The 20,199-nt window shown below is 34.3% G+C and overlaps 2 protein-coding genes across 2 annotated transcripts; both read left to right on the top strand.

The window, feature by feature from the left end:
• The first annotated feature begins 2,150 nt into the window (after positions 1 to 2,150).
• LOC111708711 (long-chain-fatty-acid--CoA ligase ACSBG2) lies at positions 2,151 to 13,400 on the top strand. The gene is made up of 17 exons (XM_023482174.1): positions 2,151 to 2,255; positions 2,644 to 2,837; positions 3,203 to 3,307; positions 5,117 to 5,214; positions 6,505 to 6,555; positions 6,824 to 6,890; positions 7,265 to 7,324; positions 8,200 to 8,300; positions 8,524 to 8,636; positions 8,934 to 9,030; positions 9,468 to 9,583; positions 9,977 to 10,200; positions 10,303 to 10,397; positions 10,875 to 11,002; positions 11,249 to 11,590; positions 12,232 to 12,368; positions 12,730 to 13,400. Exons 1-17 carry the CDS (start codon positions 2,238 to 2,240, stop codon positions 12,920 to 12,922), a joined length of 2,139 nt encoding a protein of 712 aa, XP_023337942.1. The 5' UTR covers positions 2,151 to 2,237; the 3' UTR covers positions 12,923 to 13,400.
• Positions 13,401 to 14,284: 884 nt separating this feature from the next.
• Positions 14,285 to 20,182, top strand: LOC111708786 (uncharacterized). Its single transcript, XM_023482275.1, has 7 exons — positions 14,285 to 14,905; positions 15,024 to 15,095; positions 16,554 to 16,671; positions 17,916 to 17,996; positions 18,378 to 18,542; positions 18,955 to 19,326; positions 19,764 to 20,182. Exons 1-7 carry the CDS (start codon positions 14,538 to 14,540, stop codon positions 19,998 to 20,000), a joined length of 1,413 nt encoding a protein of 470 aa, XP_023338043.1. The 5' UTR covers positions 14,285 to 14,537; the 3' UTR covers positions 20,001 to 20,182.
• Positions 20,183 to 20,199: the final 17 nt, after the last annotated feature.

The following is a 20,199-nucleotide window of genomic DNA, read 5'->3' as shown; positions in this document are numbered from 1 at the left end:
CGCAAGAAAATTCTTATATAAGCCTTATGTTACTTTTCAAAATGATTCATTCTAATTAAAATTTCTAATTAGTCCCGAAAATCGTAATTTAGACCCGTTCTCGGTCTAATACATATGATGTGGGACACTCTGTATGTTTGTAAATATGTCTTAACTGAGGGGGGGGGTCACATTGAAGCTAGTCCCCTGTGTTCCTAAAGTGGGTGGAGTAGGTCGATGGAGCTAGCCCCCTGAATTCCAAAAAGGCGCGGAGTGTTGATGCACCAAGGAGTATCTATGAGGCTGAGGAGGAAAGAAAAAAGCGATGTGAAAGTCGTTCAAAGAATAAAGTATTTTATAAGTTGAAGGGAAGAAAGAAAGAAAGAAAGACAGAAAGAAAGAAAGAAAGAAAGAAAGAAAGAAAGAGAGAAAGAAAGAAAGAAAGAAAGAAAGAAAGAAAGAAAGAAAGAAAGAAAGAAAGAAAGAAAGAAAGAAAGAAAGAGAGAAAGAAAGAAAGAAAGATAGAAAGAGAGAGGGAGGGAGGAACGATAGAAAGCGTGGGAGAGTAAAGACAGAAATAGAGGGAAGGGAAAGCTAGAAAGAGAGGGAGAGGAAAGATAAAAGAGAGGGAGAGGAAAGAGAAGGGTAGGAAAGATAGAATGACGGGAAGAGGAAATGATAGAACGACGGGAAGAGCTGAAAGATAGAACGACGGGAAGAGGAAATATATAAAGGGAGAGGAAAGATAGAAAGAAAGGGAGATGAATGATAAAAAAGAGAGGGGAGGAAGACAGAAAGAGAGGGAGAAGAAAGATAGAAAGAGGGAGGGAAAGATATAAATATGATGGAGATAGTAACAATTTTGTCTCATGTTAAAATAATTGTATGTGGTCATTCCCCCCTATTTTCTGCATGCATCATATTTCTATTATACCCACCACCCCTGTAAATGACCTGAACTACCTATAGCTGCCTAACTTTAAGGCCTAAACAGCTGATTCTGAGTGCATAGATGCGGCTTAGCAACGAACAGCTGAGTTCTCAGTTTTAAAACCTTCTCCAAAGAACTTGCAATATTTTCATATACTATTCGTTACTCGTACATTTTCATCTTTTTTATTATAAACAAAATATACATATAATATACATAGTTAGTATATATTACATGGGCGCACGAGAAGGGGAGCATTAATATTTCTAGAGGTCGTCGTCGAAGGCCAGATTATTGGGGTAAAACTCGAGACTTATTTGGACAAAAAGTCTGAAAACTCTAGATTATTATAACGGCCTTTCAAATATATTTTTCAATGTTAAAGAGACTGTCTACGTAATTTCAAATATATTTTTCAATGTTAAAGAGACTGTCTTATTTCATTATTTATGTAATAAATCCTATGAAAATATAGATATCTTTTTAAAGAAAAGTTTCCATCCCTATTTTTCACTCCTTGAAGCTTACACCACAGTATTAAGAGGGAGTGTTTGATGAGTCCACTTAAGAAAATTACATAAATAATTTAAATTAACATAATATGATCGAATAGTTAACCTTAACATATGCATAGTAAGTTAAAAAGGTATAAATAATTTTGTAAAAAAGAGGGGGGGGCACCAAACTTTTTTTGTGCGCGCTGACGCGCGTAAACACTGCCCCCCCCCCATACACAAAGGCTCTTGTATGCCCCTGATATATTAATAGTCTAATATATGCTAAAAATTCAAGTCAACAACTCATATTATCAATATTCAGCGAGACGGTTTTACAATTTATTATTATTTATACAAACACGAATAAAAATAGGAAAATACTATACGAGATCAATAATGCATGAATAGATAATCCAGGATGAGGAGAATCTCTAGGGCAACCTATTATCCAGGGAGTTGATGCTCCACTGCTTATTTTCACTCCACCCTAGCCTAGATTAAACCCTAGCTACCCGGGAGCTGGCCGGCCATCTCCACCAGCGCCCGGGCCTCTGGAATAATGGAACATTCGGCGTGGCTTGGGTTATTTGTAGAATTCACATATAAACACAAATAAATCCATTAGGTCTGTAAAAGGGATGGAAAAAGGGGGGGGGGAATCTCTCTTGATCGCAGGAAAGATCAACAAAATCATTTTCCTGCTACAATAGTTTTTAGTGTATGAAAATAACAACATTAATTGAATATAATATAAATATGTGTAATTATTTATTTTATAGAAAAGTGATTCTAAAATGAAGTACAAAAGCTAACAATCAAAATATGCTAAAATGGCTGTGATTTCAAAGGTAAATGCTTTTTTATGTAAATAAGTAATTAGGCCGTGTTAATAAATTTCAAATATTTTTGGAGAAATTTTTTAAATGTTTTTGACGTTGTTTAAATTGTACTCACTTTGATAAAATCATAGTCCCAATATCATGAAAACATCGTAATGTTTTGCGATCGTCTTAGATATACGCAGCATTCATTATTTGCTTTATAAAGTTTAAGACGAGATTTAATACATTTTCTATGCTTAACGGTCGTCCAATAAGTGCAATGTGTACACTTGGATATTTTACAGTTTGTGAATACATTTGTTAATGCATTTTCTATGCTTAACGGTTGTCCAATAAGTGCAATGTGTACACTTGGATATTTTACAGTTTGTGAAAGAAACTGGTTTATGTTCAGGTTCTATCTTTAAACTACCAGAGCAGGTTGAAACTTGTCTCCGGATTCCATGGACTCAATGAACTCCACCAGCAGCGATGGTTTAGTACGGAACTAGGTTTTAAACCCAGGATTAATTTAAAACTAGGCCCTGATCGAATCCTTCCTGCCATCAGCCCTGTTACTGTTAATCTAGATGGAGTTGTTCAGCTGAGGTGGGTGGGAGGGAGTGAGGGAGGGAATGGGGAAGAGGATCGGATAGATACAGGGCAAGGATCAATGTTAAAAGAGGAGGGTAAATAAATAAGTAAGGAGATACAAAAAACGGATTTCCTAAACAAAAAAATATCTTCAGATTAAGGCTAAACAGAAAAGTCAACTATATATAATATATATACTTTGCTTGTCTGTTTGTACCCAATAAACGTCATAACGGCTGAACCGATCGGGTCCAAATTTTTTGTGGGACCTCACGTGAAGATTAATGGATGATCGAATTTTCAAAAATTTGCCCCTAACAAAATTCGATTTTTGAAAATTTTGAAAATTTGATAATAACAAATAATAATCTTAAATCTAGAATGGGGGAAGGATTAGGAAGTCGTGAACCTATATCCTGTTATTCTTCCATCCTGAAAACAGTTGAAACCGTCCCTGGAGCAACAGCTATTGTTGATCCAACAAGGTCAGCTTGATTTAATGAGAAATTAAGTTCTAAGTTTAATAGAAAATCCCAGTAATAATGTGTTGATTTTGTATTTATCATATAATAATTTTATTCCTTTTACCACCATTAAAATTTTACTTTACTAGCTATGCCAGTATTCAGAGTCAGGTTTGGTTTCAATGAAAAAGGAATTGACTCTTTGCTTTTAACTCTGATTTTCTAATCCCAATATCTTTGGAACCCAATGTCGTAAACCTTTGATATTTCAAACTTATAATTTTTGATCTAACAAAAGTCATAGTTTGAAATTTCAAAGGTTTGCGACATTGGAATCCAAAGATATAGGGATTAGAAAATCAGAGTTTGTTGCAAAGAGTCAATTCCTTTGTTTATTTTTTAGACCCATTGGACGCACATAAACATAAACAACTTGTACATAATTATCTTTTACGTACACAAACACGTTATTACTCAATTGGTTTAACATAGAATTCTTAGTATATAAACTATAAATGCTTTGTTATGATATGACTCTCTGATCGAATGTATACTGAGTACTGACATTGTATCTGAGTTTTCTAAATTGGCCTTTCAAATATATTTTTCAATGTTAAAGAGACTGTCTACGTAATTTCAAATATATTTTTCAATGTTAAAGAGACTGTCTACTTAATTTCAAATATATTTTTCAATGTTAAAGAGACTGTCTACGTAATTTCAAATATATTTTTCAATGTTAAAGAGACTGTCTACGTAATTTCAAGGGACCCTCCATTGTTTACATTTACAACAGTGTAGCTTGTATACCTTAACCTCTTTACTAAAATAATAAAGGAGATATTCTTTTTTTGTTTACACACAGCAGGGAAAAGGAAGAAAATTGAAAGTAATACATAGCCCAGTCAGACCTCAAGGCAGGGGGTAAGGAGGCCTTGATTTGGGTTCAAGTCGGGGGGTTACGGTGCCGCTGAAGTCGGGGCAACATATCTATTTATGAAGCCTTCAATAGACCAGGAAGCGGGAGTGAAGTCACTGTCCTACATCAATATCGGCCATATCATATTTCTAATGGGTTCTCATCTGTCCGGGGGTCCATATGTTGCTATCTATCTGTCTATCTATTTCTAGGCGTCAACAGATGCTGGTAGCCGTTTTTATAGCTATTTCCCACCCCACTCCCCTCCCCCCAGGCCTTGAATTGGCTTTATAGGTATGCCCTCACGGTGCCATAGAAACGCTTCAAGAGGGCGTCCTGACTGAGTTTTCACACGTCGGTGTCAAGTTTGAGGCCTACAGAAGGTCCCTCACCCCCTAAAAAAAATATTTTTGGGGGATGGGGAGGAAGGAACACAAGGTCCCCCTCCAAAAAATATTTTTTTTGGAGGGGTGGCCCTGTGTAGGCCCCCGTTTTGACAACAACTTGTGAAGACCAAGTCAGAAAAAATTTATTACAAAAACATATTGAATTGAAAGAATTTTATTTCTCAAAACATATTAAGTCAAAAAAAAATATTTCTAATTTAATTGCAGATTGAAAACCGTGAGACCAGTTGTAAAACCGAGCATCGCCTCAGGAGGCCGTTGAGGAAAAAATTTATATTTTTTTTTGCAAATAGTAAAGAAAAAGGAGGACTTAGTTAAGCCCAGGGGCGCCTAAGCTCTCATTGAAGGCCCCCACAGTCTGGCTGGGAGAGAATCCATGATATCTTTATTACACAATATGAATCCGACATGTAACTTTTTAATTGGAGGGTCATTGCAAGTTACGTCAACAGTCTCTTTAAATATTTTGTCTCCAAACTTTCCAAATTTGTATTTTTAATCCAGGAGCTGGACTTATGAAGAGTACTTTAAACAGATCTTGTGTGTAAGTCGAGCATTCATTGAGCTGGGTCTTCAACCTCATAGAACTGTAGCTATTATAGGTTACCATTTACATCAGTATATACTTTTCTTGTCTGTCTGTTTGTTTGTCAGTTTGTTTTTCTGTTTGTATCCCAATAAACATCAAAACGGCTGAACCGAAGGTTTCTGGATGATCGAATTTTCAAAATTTGTAATTCCACACAATATTTTTTATAAAATCCACAAATTTTTGTTTGTTTTTGTTTTACAATGTGTACACTGTACAAAAAGAAAATCTTCACAATTGAAATAGAAAATGGGCGCGAAGTGCCCTGTAAGCCTAGTTTAAATTGGAACAATTGTTGAATTTATAAAAGCTAGGGGTGCCCCATTAAAAAATGTCAATTAAAGACGCATTAATCGTCTTTGATCTTTGATAACTATTACAGTAAGTGTACTTTTAAAGGCATGAAATAGAAAGAGCACATTTTCGAGCACATTGGGGTGTTTTTTTATCATTGTTTCAAGATTCATACTTTTTGTTATTAGATAGTTATGAGAGATCTTTAAGTTGTCTTTCCATTAAGACATGGGTTGGATTAAAATTTATTGATATGAATATAGATTCAAGAAATTTGTGGAATTAGTTGTATGGATATGATGGAATTTTGTGCATGCAAAGTTATAGTCATCAAGTTTTTAACATTTTGGTATTAGAATTTGAATATGCCTTATGTTTACGTTGGATAACATTAAATATATATTAATTAATTTTAATTAACTTTAATCAATGTTATTTAATTTTAAATGTAATATTAAATAACGTAATAAAATAACGTGAAAGGATATGAGTCTTTGCCACATCCTCAAATCTTTTAATCCCTATATCTTATCAACATGCTGGTGTATACCTTTAATATTTAAAACTTAGATCATTTGACCAAACAGAATTCATAGTTTGAAATAACTAAGATCTAAGGCATTGGGTTGCAAAGATTTAGAGATTAGAAACTCAGAGTTAGGATAAAGACTCAATTCATTCAACCTTAAAGTTGGTTTGTTTTTACGTTACTGCAGCATAAAATAATGACGTTAATTAAAGTTAATGAGTCCTAAAAGGAACGTTATCTAACGTTCTGAGAACGTTATTTGGCTTATTAGGTTGTCATGTTTAGTGAATGATCTGAAGGTTACATTCAATATTATTCATGATAAAAAACCTAATAAATGACCTAAAAACAAATTTAAAACTAAATCAAGTCTGAACTTCAGACATAGGAGTGAGTTAAAAACTGTCAGTCTCATCCTGTGTAGGTTTTGTCGATATCATTTTAAACTTGTGAAAAATCTAATCTGATTTCTCTGTTTAGGAAGCAACAGTCCAGAGTGGGTTTTCTCCGCGGTCGGAGCAGTTTTTGCAGGAAAGATAATCAAACGTTAAATTGTCAATTTTTATAACATAAAAAGGTATTCAGAATAATCTGGTCTAAAATGAAAAACTGAAATATACAGAAAATTGTATTGAAAACTAAATACAAGAAATTAGAGATTTAGTAAATTTTTAAATAAAATAGAATCACTAATATTTCTAGAGGTCGTCGTCGAAGGCCAGATTATTGGGGTAAAACTCGAGACTTATTTGGACAAAAAGTCTGAAAACTCTAGATTATTATAACCTTGTACGTTTAGGAGGACTGTACTCTGGGGTTTATACTACAAATACAACAACTTCTGTACTCTATCAACTTCAGCACAGGTATAGAAACTGTACATTATGCACTTCATCACAGGCACAGACACTGTACTTTATTTACTTTAGCACAGGTACAGAAACTGTACTTTATCAACTTCAGCACAGGTACAGCAACTGTACTTTATCAACATCGGCACATGCACTGCAACTGTACTTTATCCACTTCAGCACAGGTACAGCAACTGTACTTTATCAACATCAGCACAGGTACAGAAACTGTACTTTATCAACATCAGCACAGGTACAGAAACTACACTTTATCAACTTCAGATATTCTATGTACATATTCTACAAAATATAAATGATTTCAAAGAGAAAGCTACAAAAATATGATATTTTATCAAATCTTATTTCTTGTATAATCCATTTTTGTTTAGTAAAGCAAACATAGTTGTTGTTGAGGACGAAATTCAACTTAAAAAGATTCTCCCACATAGGTCAGTTATATGATATTCTTCCTACGTTATGGTTTTTGCTGGCTATAAATATCCAACCTACGATAATGTTTTTGTTAGTATGCGTTTTGTTAGTTATAAATATTACCTACATTATGTAATTGTTAGTTATAAAAATCCGACCTACGTTCTGTAATTGTTAGTTATAAAAATTCAACTTACGTTAATTGTTATTTGTTACAGTCATAAATATCCAACCTAAGTTACATATGTTATGGTTAGTGAAGAATATTCGACCTACTTTATAGGTTTTTTTTGGTTATATGATATTCGACCTACGTTATGGTTTTTGTTGGTTATAAATTATGAATTATGTTATTTGTTAAATAGTTTTAATATCCAAACTAAGTTATGCGTTTGTTAGTTATGAATATCCGACCTGCACGTTATATTATTTTTTAGTTTTAAGTATTTTTTAATTACTTATGTTATGCTATTTGTTAGCTATAAATACCCGACCTATGTTATGTTATTTCCTAGTTATAAATATCCGACCTACGTTATGTTATTTCCTAGTTAAAAATATCCTACCTATGTTATGTTATTTGCTAGTTATAAATGTTATATCTTCGTTTTGTTATAGTTAGTTATATATCCCAACAACTTCATTTTATGGTTAATTATAATTATCCGAATAATGTCATGTTTAAGTTGTTTATATACATCCGACCTAGGTCATGTTATGAGGGTTTAGTTATAAATCCTAAGTATGTTATGTTATGGTTAGTTATAAAGAAGTCAATAGTTACGCCAGGTTATTTGTTTGTTATAAAATTCAAACTACGTTATGTTGATGTTATTTGTAAATATCCTATCTATAACGACCTACAAATTACCTGATCAATGTCTTGTTTTAGGGATCAACTACCTGACCTACGTGCTATAATAATGTACGGTGAGATACCTGAGGAGGACGGGGTTCTCTCCTGGGAGGAATTTCTAAATATTGGCAACTCAGGGAACTAATTCATTCATAATAGCTTTAATTGAGATTAATTCGATTAATCGTCCTTATTCGATCAACTCTTGATTCGGAACTGAAATTTCATTTTCAAAAATCTGTTCAATCAAATTGGCGATTTTTTTCTTGAATGGTTTAGTATATCATTTTAAGCCCTAACATGTGTAAATCAAATAATCCATGAACAATCCCTTTAAGAATAAACTGTTCCTGTGATCAGTTGCTGACCTGGAGCTAAGATCTCGCCTGGAAGGTCAGGCGATCAACCAGCCGGCCATCCTCTGCTATACCTCAGGAACAACGGCTAAGCCCAAGGGAGCGCTTCTCTCACAGGTTGAGGCTAAACTAGATATATTTTCCATGATAATACACTGAAGAATCCTTTCTGAAAGCCGATGGATCTACAGTTCGATCGATCAAAAAGTGCGTTCTTTGTGTAGACAATCTTTTTTTTTTAAATACAAATCATGTGGGCGGGTGACTTGGTCCTACTGTTGACCGGCATTTTTCAGATCCAGTCAATCTGAAACCAAGCTGTAGCCTTTTTTTTCTATAAAAATAAACCAATCAAGATCGGAGAAACTTTGCTCTTAAAAACATCATTCTTTGATATTTATTTTTCTACTGCAGGATAACATAACCTGGACAGTTGCTAGTGCGGTGGAAACGTATAAGCTCAAGTTTGGAGAAGAATCAATGCTCTCTTACCTTCCTCTTTCTCACATAGGAAGCATATCACTCAAATTTTAACTAGTTTGAAATTTATAAATTAATAACATAACATAAATCTAATGAACATGGTAATAAGTTAAAGGCTTTTATCTTTGTGGCATAAATTCCTAAAATTGTAATTCTGTTAGACCATAAGCATATTAATCGACAGTCGTGCAATTTCAAAAATGTGGTCTGCCTTTTTTCAGTTTCTGAATTAAAGGCAAAAAGTGTACTTTCTCAACGTCATGGTTTTTTGAAATTGTCCTATATAGAAAATTATCTAAAGCTAAATAGTTAAAATGATACATCTGCATCTAAACCATACTTGAATTTTGCTGCTAAATAACTCACTGAAATCACAAATTAATTGCATCAAAGATTTAAAATCAGTGTTGACTGGGTGTTTTTGATAATTCAAAGTGCTTGACTGATACGTGTTTGGCTAATTAGTGTCCGTTGTATCTGATATCTGGATGTTACCAAGTATAGCAGGAACACTTCACTTTGTTAGAAGAGATAGACTTCGTGGATACCTTCTCCAGTCCCTCATTCAAGCACGTCCTACCAGGNATACCTTCTCCAGTCCCTCATTCAACCACGTCTACCAGGTGAACCTATCCTTGATACCTTAACCAGTCCCTCATTCAACCACGTCTACCAGGTGAACCTATTCTTGATACCTTCTCCAGTCCCTCATTCAAGCACGTCCTACCAGGACAATCTATACCTTGATACCTTCTCCAGTCCCTCATTCAATCACGTCCTACCAGGAAACCCTATCCTTGACACCTTCTCTAGTCCCTCATTCAAACACATCCTGTGAGGTAAACCTATACCTTCTTCACTCTCTCATTCAAGCACGTTCTAACAGGGAAACCTAAACCTTGATATCTAGTTTTATTTGAATGGTTTTAAACCAACATTTTAAAAATTATTTTGTTCTAATCAAACCAATCTCTAGGTTTGTATCTGTTCCCCGGGTGTATGAAAAGGTCCAATCCGAACTAGAGGCAGCATTCGGAGAAGCACGAGGAGGACGCGCAAAACTTCTTTCCTGGGCACGGAATGTTTCAACTCAACACTACGATTCAATCCTAAACGGTGGAAAAGGTTTAGGACTTAAATACTCTCTTGCTCATAAACTTGTTCTCAGCAAGATTCATCAGAAACTAGGAATGGAAAGGTAAATTATTAAAACTAGCTTTATCTGGTTTAAGGATTTAGAAATATATCTTTTTACGTTCTCCCTAAAAAGGATAATTATGTAGTTCAAACCTTGCTCCAGGTGCCTAGAAGGACTGTACAGCGGAGCTGCTCCTCTTTCAACGGAAACCAGCCAATTTATGAAAAGTTTGGGATTAATTGTATCTGAAATATATGGTAAATAAGACACTACTCCTAGATTGGAACGGAATTAAGTCTTTGTCACAAACTCAGATTTACTAATCTCTATATTTTTTCAAACCCAATTTCGTAGACCTCAGATAATTCAAACTATGGTAAACTAATATAAATATTAGTAAATTAGAAAATTTGATTTTGTGGGAATGACTCAATTCTTTTATTAATCCAGTGGCCGAATTTAAAGAATTTGAGCGGCGGTTTAAATTTAAGCCGCGGCTCAAATATTGTTGGTTCCACTTAAAATTGTATCAAATGTTTCAAGATTTAAGCCGGGGCTAAATTTAAACCGGGTTTTGGCGGATTTAAACCGCGGCTCAAATTCTTTAAATTCCATCTCTGAACTTTTAATAATCATAATTTTGAAGCCATGTATTTTGTAAAAAATAGTAAAGATTCCAGTGCACAAACAAAATTTTTGAAAATAGTATCTGAATATATACTGAATATGTTAAGGTATGACTGAGAACCCAAACCAGACTGCCAACCAGTTCCTGCCTCTAGAGCAGGACGTAGTGGAACATTATAAACTTGGAAGCGTGGGACGGAGCGCAGTAGGTTGCCAAACCAAACTTCATCTCCAGGTATAAACAATAATAAACAAATATATAGGATATTGTCATCAACATTTCAACTATTATAAGAATAACTTATCTGTAAATAATTAGTATTACTTATGTTACTCATTAAATGTACCCGAAAAGTATCTGTTGAAATGTATAGATATATTATTTCATTATCTTATGGATCTAGTTTTAGCAATTTGTAAATTACTTAAAATTTACAAGATGGACGGAAAAGATCATTTGCGTAAATACACGTTTTTTAAGGATCCTCGGGACGGAATAGGAGAGGTGGCTTGCTCCGGTCGGAACGTGTTTATGGGATATCTCCGGGACGCGACCAGAACCAGAGAAACATTTGACCGAGGTTTCTGGCTCCTAACCGGAGATATGGCCACTATAGAGGACGGATTCATCACAATTAAAGGACGGATCAAGGACGTTATCATCACGAGCGGAGGGAAGAATATTGCTCCGTATCCTCTGGAGAAGAAAATAAAGGGAATGCTCGCGGATCTTGTGAGTCACTGTATGGTTGTTGGGAATAAACAAACACATCTGACGTGTCTTATCACTGTCAAAGCAGTGCTGGACCCTGCCACGCTTGAGGTACAGTACAATACAATATTTTTAAATACATTTAATTAGTTAGGACATATCTATGTTAAGGAGATTAATCAACTTGAAATTGCTAAGCTAGGACGTATCTATGTTTAGGAGATGAATCAGCGTGAAATTGCCAAGCTAGGACTGATCTATGTTTAGGGGATGAATCAGTTTGAAATTGCTAAGCTAGGACTGATCTATGTTTAGGGGATGGATCAGCTTGAAATTGCCAAGCTAGGACTGATCTATGTTTAGGAGATGGATCAGCTTGAAATTGTTATGCTAAGACGGATATATGTTTAAGAGATGAATCAGCTTGAAATTGCTTAGCTAGGACTGATCAATGTTTAAGAGATGGATCAGCTTGAAATTGCTAAGCTTAGAGAAAGGATCCATGTATAGAAGATGGATCAGATTGAAATTGCCAAGCTAGGACTGATCTATGTTTAGGAGATGGATCAGCTTAAAATTGTTAAGCAAGGAAGGCTCAATTTTAGGAGATGGATTAACTTGAAATTGATAAGTTAAGACGGATCTATGACGTTTAGGAGATAGATCAGCTTGAAATTGCTCAGCTAGGACTGATCTATGTTTAGGAGATGGAACAGCTTGAAATTGCTCAGCTAGGACGTATCTATGTTTAGGTGACCGATCAGCTTGAAGCCTGTGCTTGGGAGTTCTGTTTGAAGCATGGTTGTAAACCTAGCTCTGTATCCGACCTTGCCAAGAATAAAGAGAAGTATTCAGGAGTGTATGATGCCATTCTCAGTGTACTGGAACAGTAAGTATTCTTCTCAAACCCAGAGATCAGATTTCATAAGTAGCTAAAAGCGAAAAGTAGTTGTACTAACGTATAGATCGTGCACCGTTAGCCTCACTAGACAAGTAGTTCGACTAGCCGTACCTTTTTCAACTGCTTCTAACAATGCATCAATTTTAAACTCTGATGAATTAGTAACATTTAAAGAATCGATTTTTTTGAGCCATCTTTGGAAATTACTTTCTGCCATCAAGTTTAACTCTGCGATTATTCGACATTGAGACTTAAAACGCTAATATCTGCTTTTTTTGACCCACCCTGAAGAAAATTTATATTCTTCTTGAGAAAAAATATGCTTTTCTATTTTATGTCATTATTTCAGAATAAACAAGGACTCTCCTAGCCAGGCTGCTAGAATAAGAAAGTTCACTCTTCTTCCAGTAGATTTCTCAGTATCAGGAGGAGAACTAGGACCAACCATGAAGATGAAAAGGCACGCTGTAGAGGAGAAATATAAAACAGAGATCAAGGATATGCACGCCTCTACAGAGAGAACCAGTCTTTGGGACGATTAAAAATGTTCAATAGTCATAGGAAGGCTTGAAAACAGTCTTAAATAGGATTTTAGTCTTGGGAAGAATTAGAATTGGTCCAAAGGCGGGTAATCATAAATCTGGATGGATTAGACTTTTTCTCCGGAGGGATTTAAATATGTCCTGGGATGGATTTATCAGTCCGGCTGAATTAGACTTAGTGCCAGGACGGATTTGAATCTACTCCAGTGAGGACTATATTCTATAGTTTGAGTTCCAGGATGGATTAAAATCAGTCCTATTAGTATTAGATTCAGTCTATAAGCTCAAAAAAGGATAAGTAGTTTCAGAAAAGTATCTAAATCAGTCTGAAAAGGATCATATCTAAACAGTGTCTGTTTTATAAAGCAATTCCATGCAATTCTGTTATAAATTTATCTGTAAATAGAAGATTTTATAATAATTTATAAATTGCAATAGATATTTGTATTTTGTAATAATAATGATATTATATAATATACTTTGTTATTGAAACTGAAACGAAATAGAATTGAATTATTATCACGTGAATTCCTTTACTTTTATTTAAATATTTTGTACAAGTAAATCTTCAAATAATGAGATTAAAGCAGGAAGGTGCCATTGTGCACGCTAAATTTGCTTTAGAAGGTATATAAAGCAATTTGATAAGTTAATTTAATATGTATTTAATTCATATCATTGTACATTATTAGGGTTAATCTTAAGGTAACATTTTTTAATATTCAATCAAAGGTAGGTTTTTTCTCATATTTTTATTTCGAAATAAATATATATCGAGGTTAAACTTTAAAGTTGAGATATTATATTTTCAAAAAAATGTATTTCTGAAAATACTAATTAAAATCCCCGATGTATACCCTATTAAGATATTCTTGAGATCTGAAATATTAAGATTAATACTAAGATATTAAGTTCTACAATAAGAGAGTAAAGTTTTAATTGTGAAGTATGATTTATTAAGTCATAATATTTCCCCTTTCACTGCCCGAAAGTTAAGTCCTGCATTGTAATTGTAGACTAAACAAATAAACAAGAACATACCTAGATTGAGGCAGTTCATGCATTCAGGCAATTCCTGGGTCAAGACTCAAGTCTAATGGCATGTTTGTTTAAATCCCAAGTGTGTCCTTATTCTATAAGCAGGGTGTCCAAGAAAAAACTATTTTTGTAGAAATTTCTAAAATATGGCATCATTTGCAGAACACAAATCGGCTATGTTCGGAACCTCATTGAATGTAAACATCAGTAGTTTGTAGAAAATGCCTCGTGTAATTTAGGACACCCTGTAGGGGTTTGCTGTAAGTGTTGATCATGTAAATATTTTTACTGCTGACCATGAAGAGAGAGGGCGGGAGGGTGGTTGTTCTAATTGTATGTAAACGTAAGTTTCTAGGGACCCACGGACAAAATCTTTACTGATAAGTTTCAAATAAAAAAAATATAAAATATAAATGGTTATTTAAAGAAAAAAACAGTAGCTTTTTTGTAAAGTATGCAGAAAAGAAAGAGTTCGTCCCTGAAAAAAATGTCTCAGAAAGGGTTTAATGAAAGCTCTGAGGGTCCCTATTTCAAGTTGGTGCAGGACGGATATGAGGGAGAATAAATAAAATTGTAGATGAGATTTAATCAGTATTTCTCCGACATGAGAGCTTGGTGTTGTATCCTTCTCGTGCTTGGTGTTGAGGCTAGGGACGGAGGAGTCCTTACTCGGAACATTGATGGATTATTTGGAGGATTCCGAGAGAAAACCTTCTCCAGGTTCTCTAGAAAAGACAGAAACAGTCGGTTCTCCTCCAAACCTCTGGGGGAGAATTTTGGGTTTACAAGAAACGACCGGGGTGGCAGAGACTCGTCCGACGAACCGCGTTCTGGACGATTCCTGAATATCTTTAATATCATCAAGTTTGCCAACACTGGGTGCGGAACCGGAAACAGTTCTTCTCCGAACGGAACCTGTTATACCTCCTGGGAGTGTTCTGCTAGGTATACATAATAATAATATAACCAGTATACAAATAAAGATAAAAATAAAAATAAAATTAAAGATAAAAATGAATATGATAATAATTATGATAATAATAATTATTTTTCTGTTTCTCAGAGGAGGAGAAGAACAGGGTTCTTGTGCTTCAGGGTTTGGAAGATGTTGCGTTTTTACAAATTCTGAATTAAGGTTTGTTATTATTTATTTGCTGTTATAATTCACTTTAATTATTATCAGAATGATTCGGTTCCAATTTTACTCTAACGGAAAGAAAATAAGAATTTAATTCAAGAAAAAAGAAAGAATAAAAGAATCTGTAAACATACAAAAATATAAAATTTAAGGTTTAACTTTTTGTTCTGTTTTCTATCTCACAAGAATTAAACCTCTAAGTAGAAGTTGATTTAAACTCTAAATACAGAAATCTTTGACTTTGCACTGTAAACTTCAAATAATTTATATAAAGGGAGAGACCGGCTAGACATGGTAGTCGAGCTGAAAGTGCAACGTACTTATAGAGAAAAACTTTAGAATTTATTTAATACAAATGAGACATTTTTACGGTGTAGAATTTTTAAATCAGAGCGTAAAGTCGTTTGTGATATTTCACCAGTTGTATTGGTCAGTAGTAGAAACGTTTTTTACAACTTGAAATTGCTTAGCTAGGACTGATCTGCAACTATCTGATAACCAGGACAAACATGTAAAAAATGTTTTATAAACTAATTTGTTATTTAGGAACATATTTTTAAAAAAAAAATTATCGATGAAAGCCATAGTAGAACCGTAGAATTGGTTATTTGATTATCACTATTACCTTTAATTGCGGATTCTATAATTTTCTTTGCAGATTTCTTCAAAATGTCGTCTTCACAATTGAAATAAAAAAGCCTCCTACAAGCGACCCAAGCTGAAAGAATTTTCAGAAACCTGCGAGATTTTAAAATTGATTTTAAGAACTTATTTACAATGATATAAGTTTATTATTTTTATCAACCTGTATACATGCAGCTAGTATGTAGAATAGTATTTGATATATGTTTTTGTCCATGTTATTTAAGAATTGTAAAATAAAACTTTCTTCTGCTGACTGAAAAAACATATGTAATATTACAAAAGACTTTACGCTCTTATCTAAAAATTGTGAAAATGTCTCATTGATATTAAATGAATCCTACAGTTTTTCTCTAAAATACTGCACTTTCAGCTTAATTTCTATGTCTTGCTGGTCTCTCCCTTTAAACATTTTTTGATGCCATCTTTTTAATCATTATAGCTTTTCGGGCGCTTTGCTTATATTCTCCTTAAACACGTGACTATTGATAATATATTCCTTGAAGGAAGGGACTGCACATGTTTTTAGTGCACTCTTCTCTTGTATAGTTTAACAATCTGGCCTAAACACGTGACTATTGATAATATATTCCTTGAAGGAAGGGACTGCACATGTTTTTAGTGCACTCTTCTCTTGTATAGTTTAACAATCTGGCCTAAACACGTGACTATTGATAATATATTCCTTGAAGGAAGGGACTGCACATGTTTTTAGTGCACTCTTCTCTTCTATAGTTTAACAATCTGGCCTAAACACAGTAAGCCTTTTATCCTAATTTAAATTATCCTAACTATTAAGCAGCCATTGTTAAGATCTACCGTTGACGAACCAGTCTCTTACTTCCGGAATCCAGGATTTCCCGCCAATTCTTCACCAGAAGCTAATACAAGAACACTAACAGTACAAGTAACTGATACCAACGTTTGTCAGGTTTGTATACTCGCAAATATTAATTATCCTCCTCCCCGTCAGTAGTTTTACATTTTATGCTATTTGACCCCCCATGTAGTTTTTATTACATAATTTAAAAAGTATTAGTCTGAAGTGTTGAAATTTCTGACTTTTCCTAAATACCCATACCCCTCCTTTTAGGTCCGGGCTTTTATACTAATTGCCTGAGTTCTCAGGCACACTGCCTGAATAGCTACTTTTTCCTATGACAAACTCTTTGTTTTAACCTACTTTTCGTTGTCAGATTTTGATAATTTTTAGCTTTTGGAAAGCCTATGACATAAGAAAACGGATTGCACAAGTTTTCCAAAGAAATATTAACGTTATTCAAAATTTTGCAACACTTTTTTGCATGTTTGAAATGGCATGGTCAAGGGCTTTTCAAAAATCTATATTTTATCATTTTTTGGACATTTTTTGCAAAAATTTTTACTACATAAGTGGATTTTGAAAAAAAACGAATTTTTGCCAATTTTTTTAATTTTTGCAGATTCTAAAAGTAGAGCAAAAGATCTTTCCAATGATGTATCATGTTCATTTGTCATATTTGGACATCAAAAATGGGATTTAGAGGGGGGGGGGTCAAATTGAGCCCCCACCCCTCTAGCGTATCCTGGTTTTAGCAGGGATTGGGTTAAAGGGATTGTAAGCGTAATTTCAAGTAACCCCTATGCAAAGGTGGTAATGTCTGCATAGTAATATTTGCATGGAGAGTCACTTGAAATTACGGTTACAGTCCCTTTAAGACGTAGTAAACAATTCTTTACTTTTTATGATGTGTAGGTTCCATAGATAAATAAATAAACATAGATAGCTTATGTACGCAAAATCACCAAGAATTGTACAGTCCGCGAACTCATACTTCTAGGGGTCAAAGTGTACTTCAATGATAAGCAGGGTGGTTTGGTGTTTTAATGGATTTCATAATTATTAAACCACTCAGGAGTGAATTTTATGGAACTATTTGAACAATAATATTTCACTGAGCAATATATCATATTGACGAGAACTGAAGAAGGAGATGAGAAGGACTAAACTAATTTAAATTTCTCTCTACAGAACTCATGTACACCACAAGTACTCAATGACATAAGAAGAGCCAATGTTCACAACCGACCTAGTTAATCTATATAATAGGAATATCTTTAAAACATCTCTGTACATTTATATCTTTCAAGATGAAAAATATTGTCTTATGCGCAATCTATCTTTATCTATGGCAGGTTCGGATAGATTTTGACAAATTTGTGAACAGTCCTCAGAACAGGGTTGGAGTATGCGAGGAACAGTATCTTACAATACAGGTAGAAAATCATCCAACATCGTATATTCTTATCAAAAGAGTTTTAGGTAGTCATTAAAGTCTCATCCTTTGTGGGTAACCCTAAACATACAATATGTTAAATACATATATAAGCAATGAAGAACTATTTATTATATTAGCTGAGCTGGAAACTATTGTGCCCATGCTGTGGACACTTTTTATCTTCTGTTTAATCCTCTGCTTGGTTCCGACCAATGAGAGTTCTCTGATTTTTTAACTTTGGACAATTTCTGGATATCAAAATAAAGATAATATCAATCTGCAGATTAACGAAACTGGGAAATCAAGCATTGATATCGATATCCATAATCCATTTTTAGCTCGTTTGTATGATATATACTTTTTACTTTCTGTCTTCCAGGGAGTTGAGAACATATTCTGTGGGAATAATACTGGACAGCACGTGTACGTACATGTTGATTCCTATCCAGCCTCAATAGATCTAGAGTTTACCTCCACCTCCGCCATGGCGGCCTCAACCTTCCTCTTCAGCCTCCGGGTTACACAGATAGACTGCTATTCTAAGGTGTATCACATCTTGAACAATAAAAAATAATGCTAACCTCTTTTATGTTGTTAAATTTCATCTAAACTCCGCGCCACAAACTTTAATTTTCTAGTTCATATATATTTTAAACCTGAGGGTGTAAACTTTAATATTTCAAACTATTTTACAAAATTCATAGTTTGAAATTCCAAAGGTCTGCCACGTTTGGTTGCAACGTTAATGGGATTAGAAAATTAGAGAATGTGGCGAGTGTTCAGTGTTCACTGTTCCTTTCTAGATTTCTAGAGATTCTGACCAAAAATATTGGCAAACTATAATTTTTTTTGTAAATAGTAATGCACTATCACAAAACTCGTCAAGTTGTTTTATTATTATTTCCATGATTAAGTCAAGTCGTTTTAATGGAATTGAAATATATTTGTTACTTCAGGATGAGTCGATGAGACAGTTACAAGCTCCTAAAGGATGTCTCCAGTATTTTACTGAACCAGCAGGAACTATCCAATCCTTCAACTATGACGGGATGAATGCGTATTCTCCGAACCAGGATTATACGATCTGTGTGAAAAAAGAGACGAAGGATTGTGGGATAAAATACATGAACCCGGAGTATAATTCAACATTAAAGATGAAGAGGTCCGTGGGAAAAGAGAAGGTTCAGGTTGCATGTAGCTCCGGAGCAGGTTCAGGAACAGGTTCAGGAACAGGAACTGGAACTGGAACTACAGCATCTGGTTGCGGAGATACATGCCTTGACCCAACCAATGGAGATTGGATTGCGATACCAATGGGTCAACTTGAGGTACAATTAAAACTTTAAAAATAAGTTTATTTTTCATTGAAATTCATTAAAATGAGTTTTATCTAAATTTTAGTATTTAACATAAAACGCTGATGAATTTTACCAAAGTAAGAACGACTCTACAAAAAAATGGGAAGATTTTTGGAAAAAAATCTTTGAATATCTCTGTGGTCATTATATAAAAAAATGGTTTAAATTAAATCTGATTGCGCTAGCCGCATGTGAGCGCATAGTCATAAAGGGTTTATTATATTAATCAAGGACATGATAAATATGACATAAAGCATGTAAAATATGTTTAAATGATTATCGCAGGTATACCGGTAATAAAGAAAATCATTTATTCTAGAAGCTCCAAATAAAACTCTTATTGTAATTCAGTCACATTCGTTATACAAGTTGTTTTTATGGACATGCTTAAAAATCATTAAATTTAGAGTTCAGATACATCCGTACCTTCTTCCTACCGAAGCTTCTATTGTGGGCAGGGACTAGGAGTAGATACGAACTCAACCCAACCCGGAGTTAATGGAAAGGGGGTCAGAGATTTCTCCGGGGGCCCGTTCCAACTGTGGTTCCACGCGGACGGTAAAACACCACTCACGGATACGACGGTCGCGGATGATACAGGGTTTTTGATCAGCTACGCAGTGCAGGCGGGAAAATGTCTATAATAAATGTTTTAAAAGAATTTCATGACAGGAGCCGGAGAGAAGATAGGGTTGTCATTTTCTAACTTGTTAATTTTAAAGAAAGATATTTACTTACCCTGAAATATATTCTATATATCATGTTAATATATTGTTTCTGTCTAAAACAATTTGAATGTAATAAATATATATATTACTATCTTTTATAACATAAGGTGGAGCT

The sequence above is a fragment of the Eurytemora carolleeae genome, unplaced genomic scaffold, assembly GCF_000591075.1.
Source record: "Eurytemora carolleeae unplaced genomic scaffold, Eaff_2.0 scaffold148, whole genome shotgun sequence".
Classification (NCBI taxonomy): domain Eukaryota; kingdom Metazoa; phylum Arthropoda; class Copepoda; order Calanoida; family Temoridae; genus Eurytemora; species Eurytemora carolleeae.
This window is presented reverse-complemented; position numbering and strand designations above follow the sequence as displayed.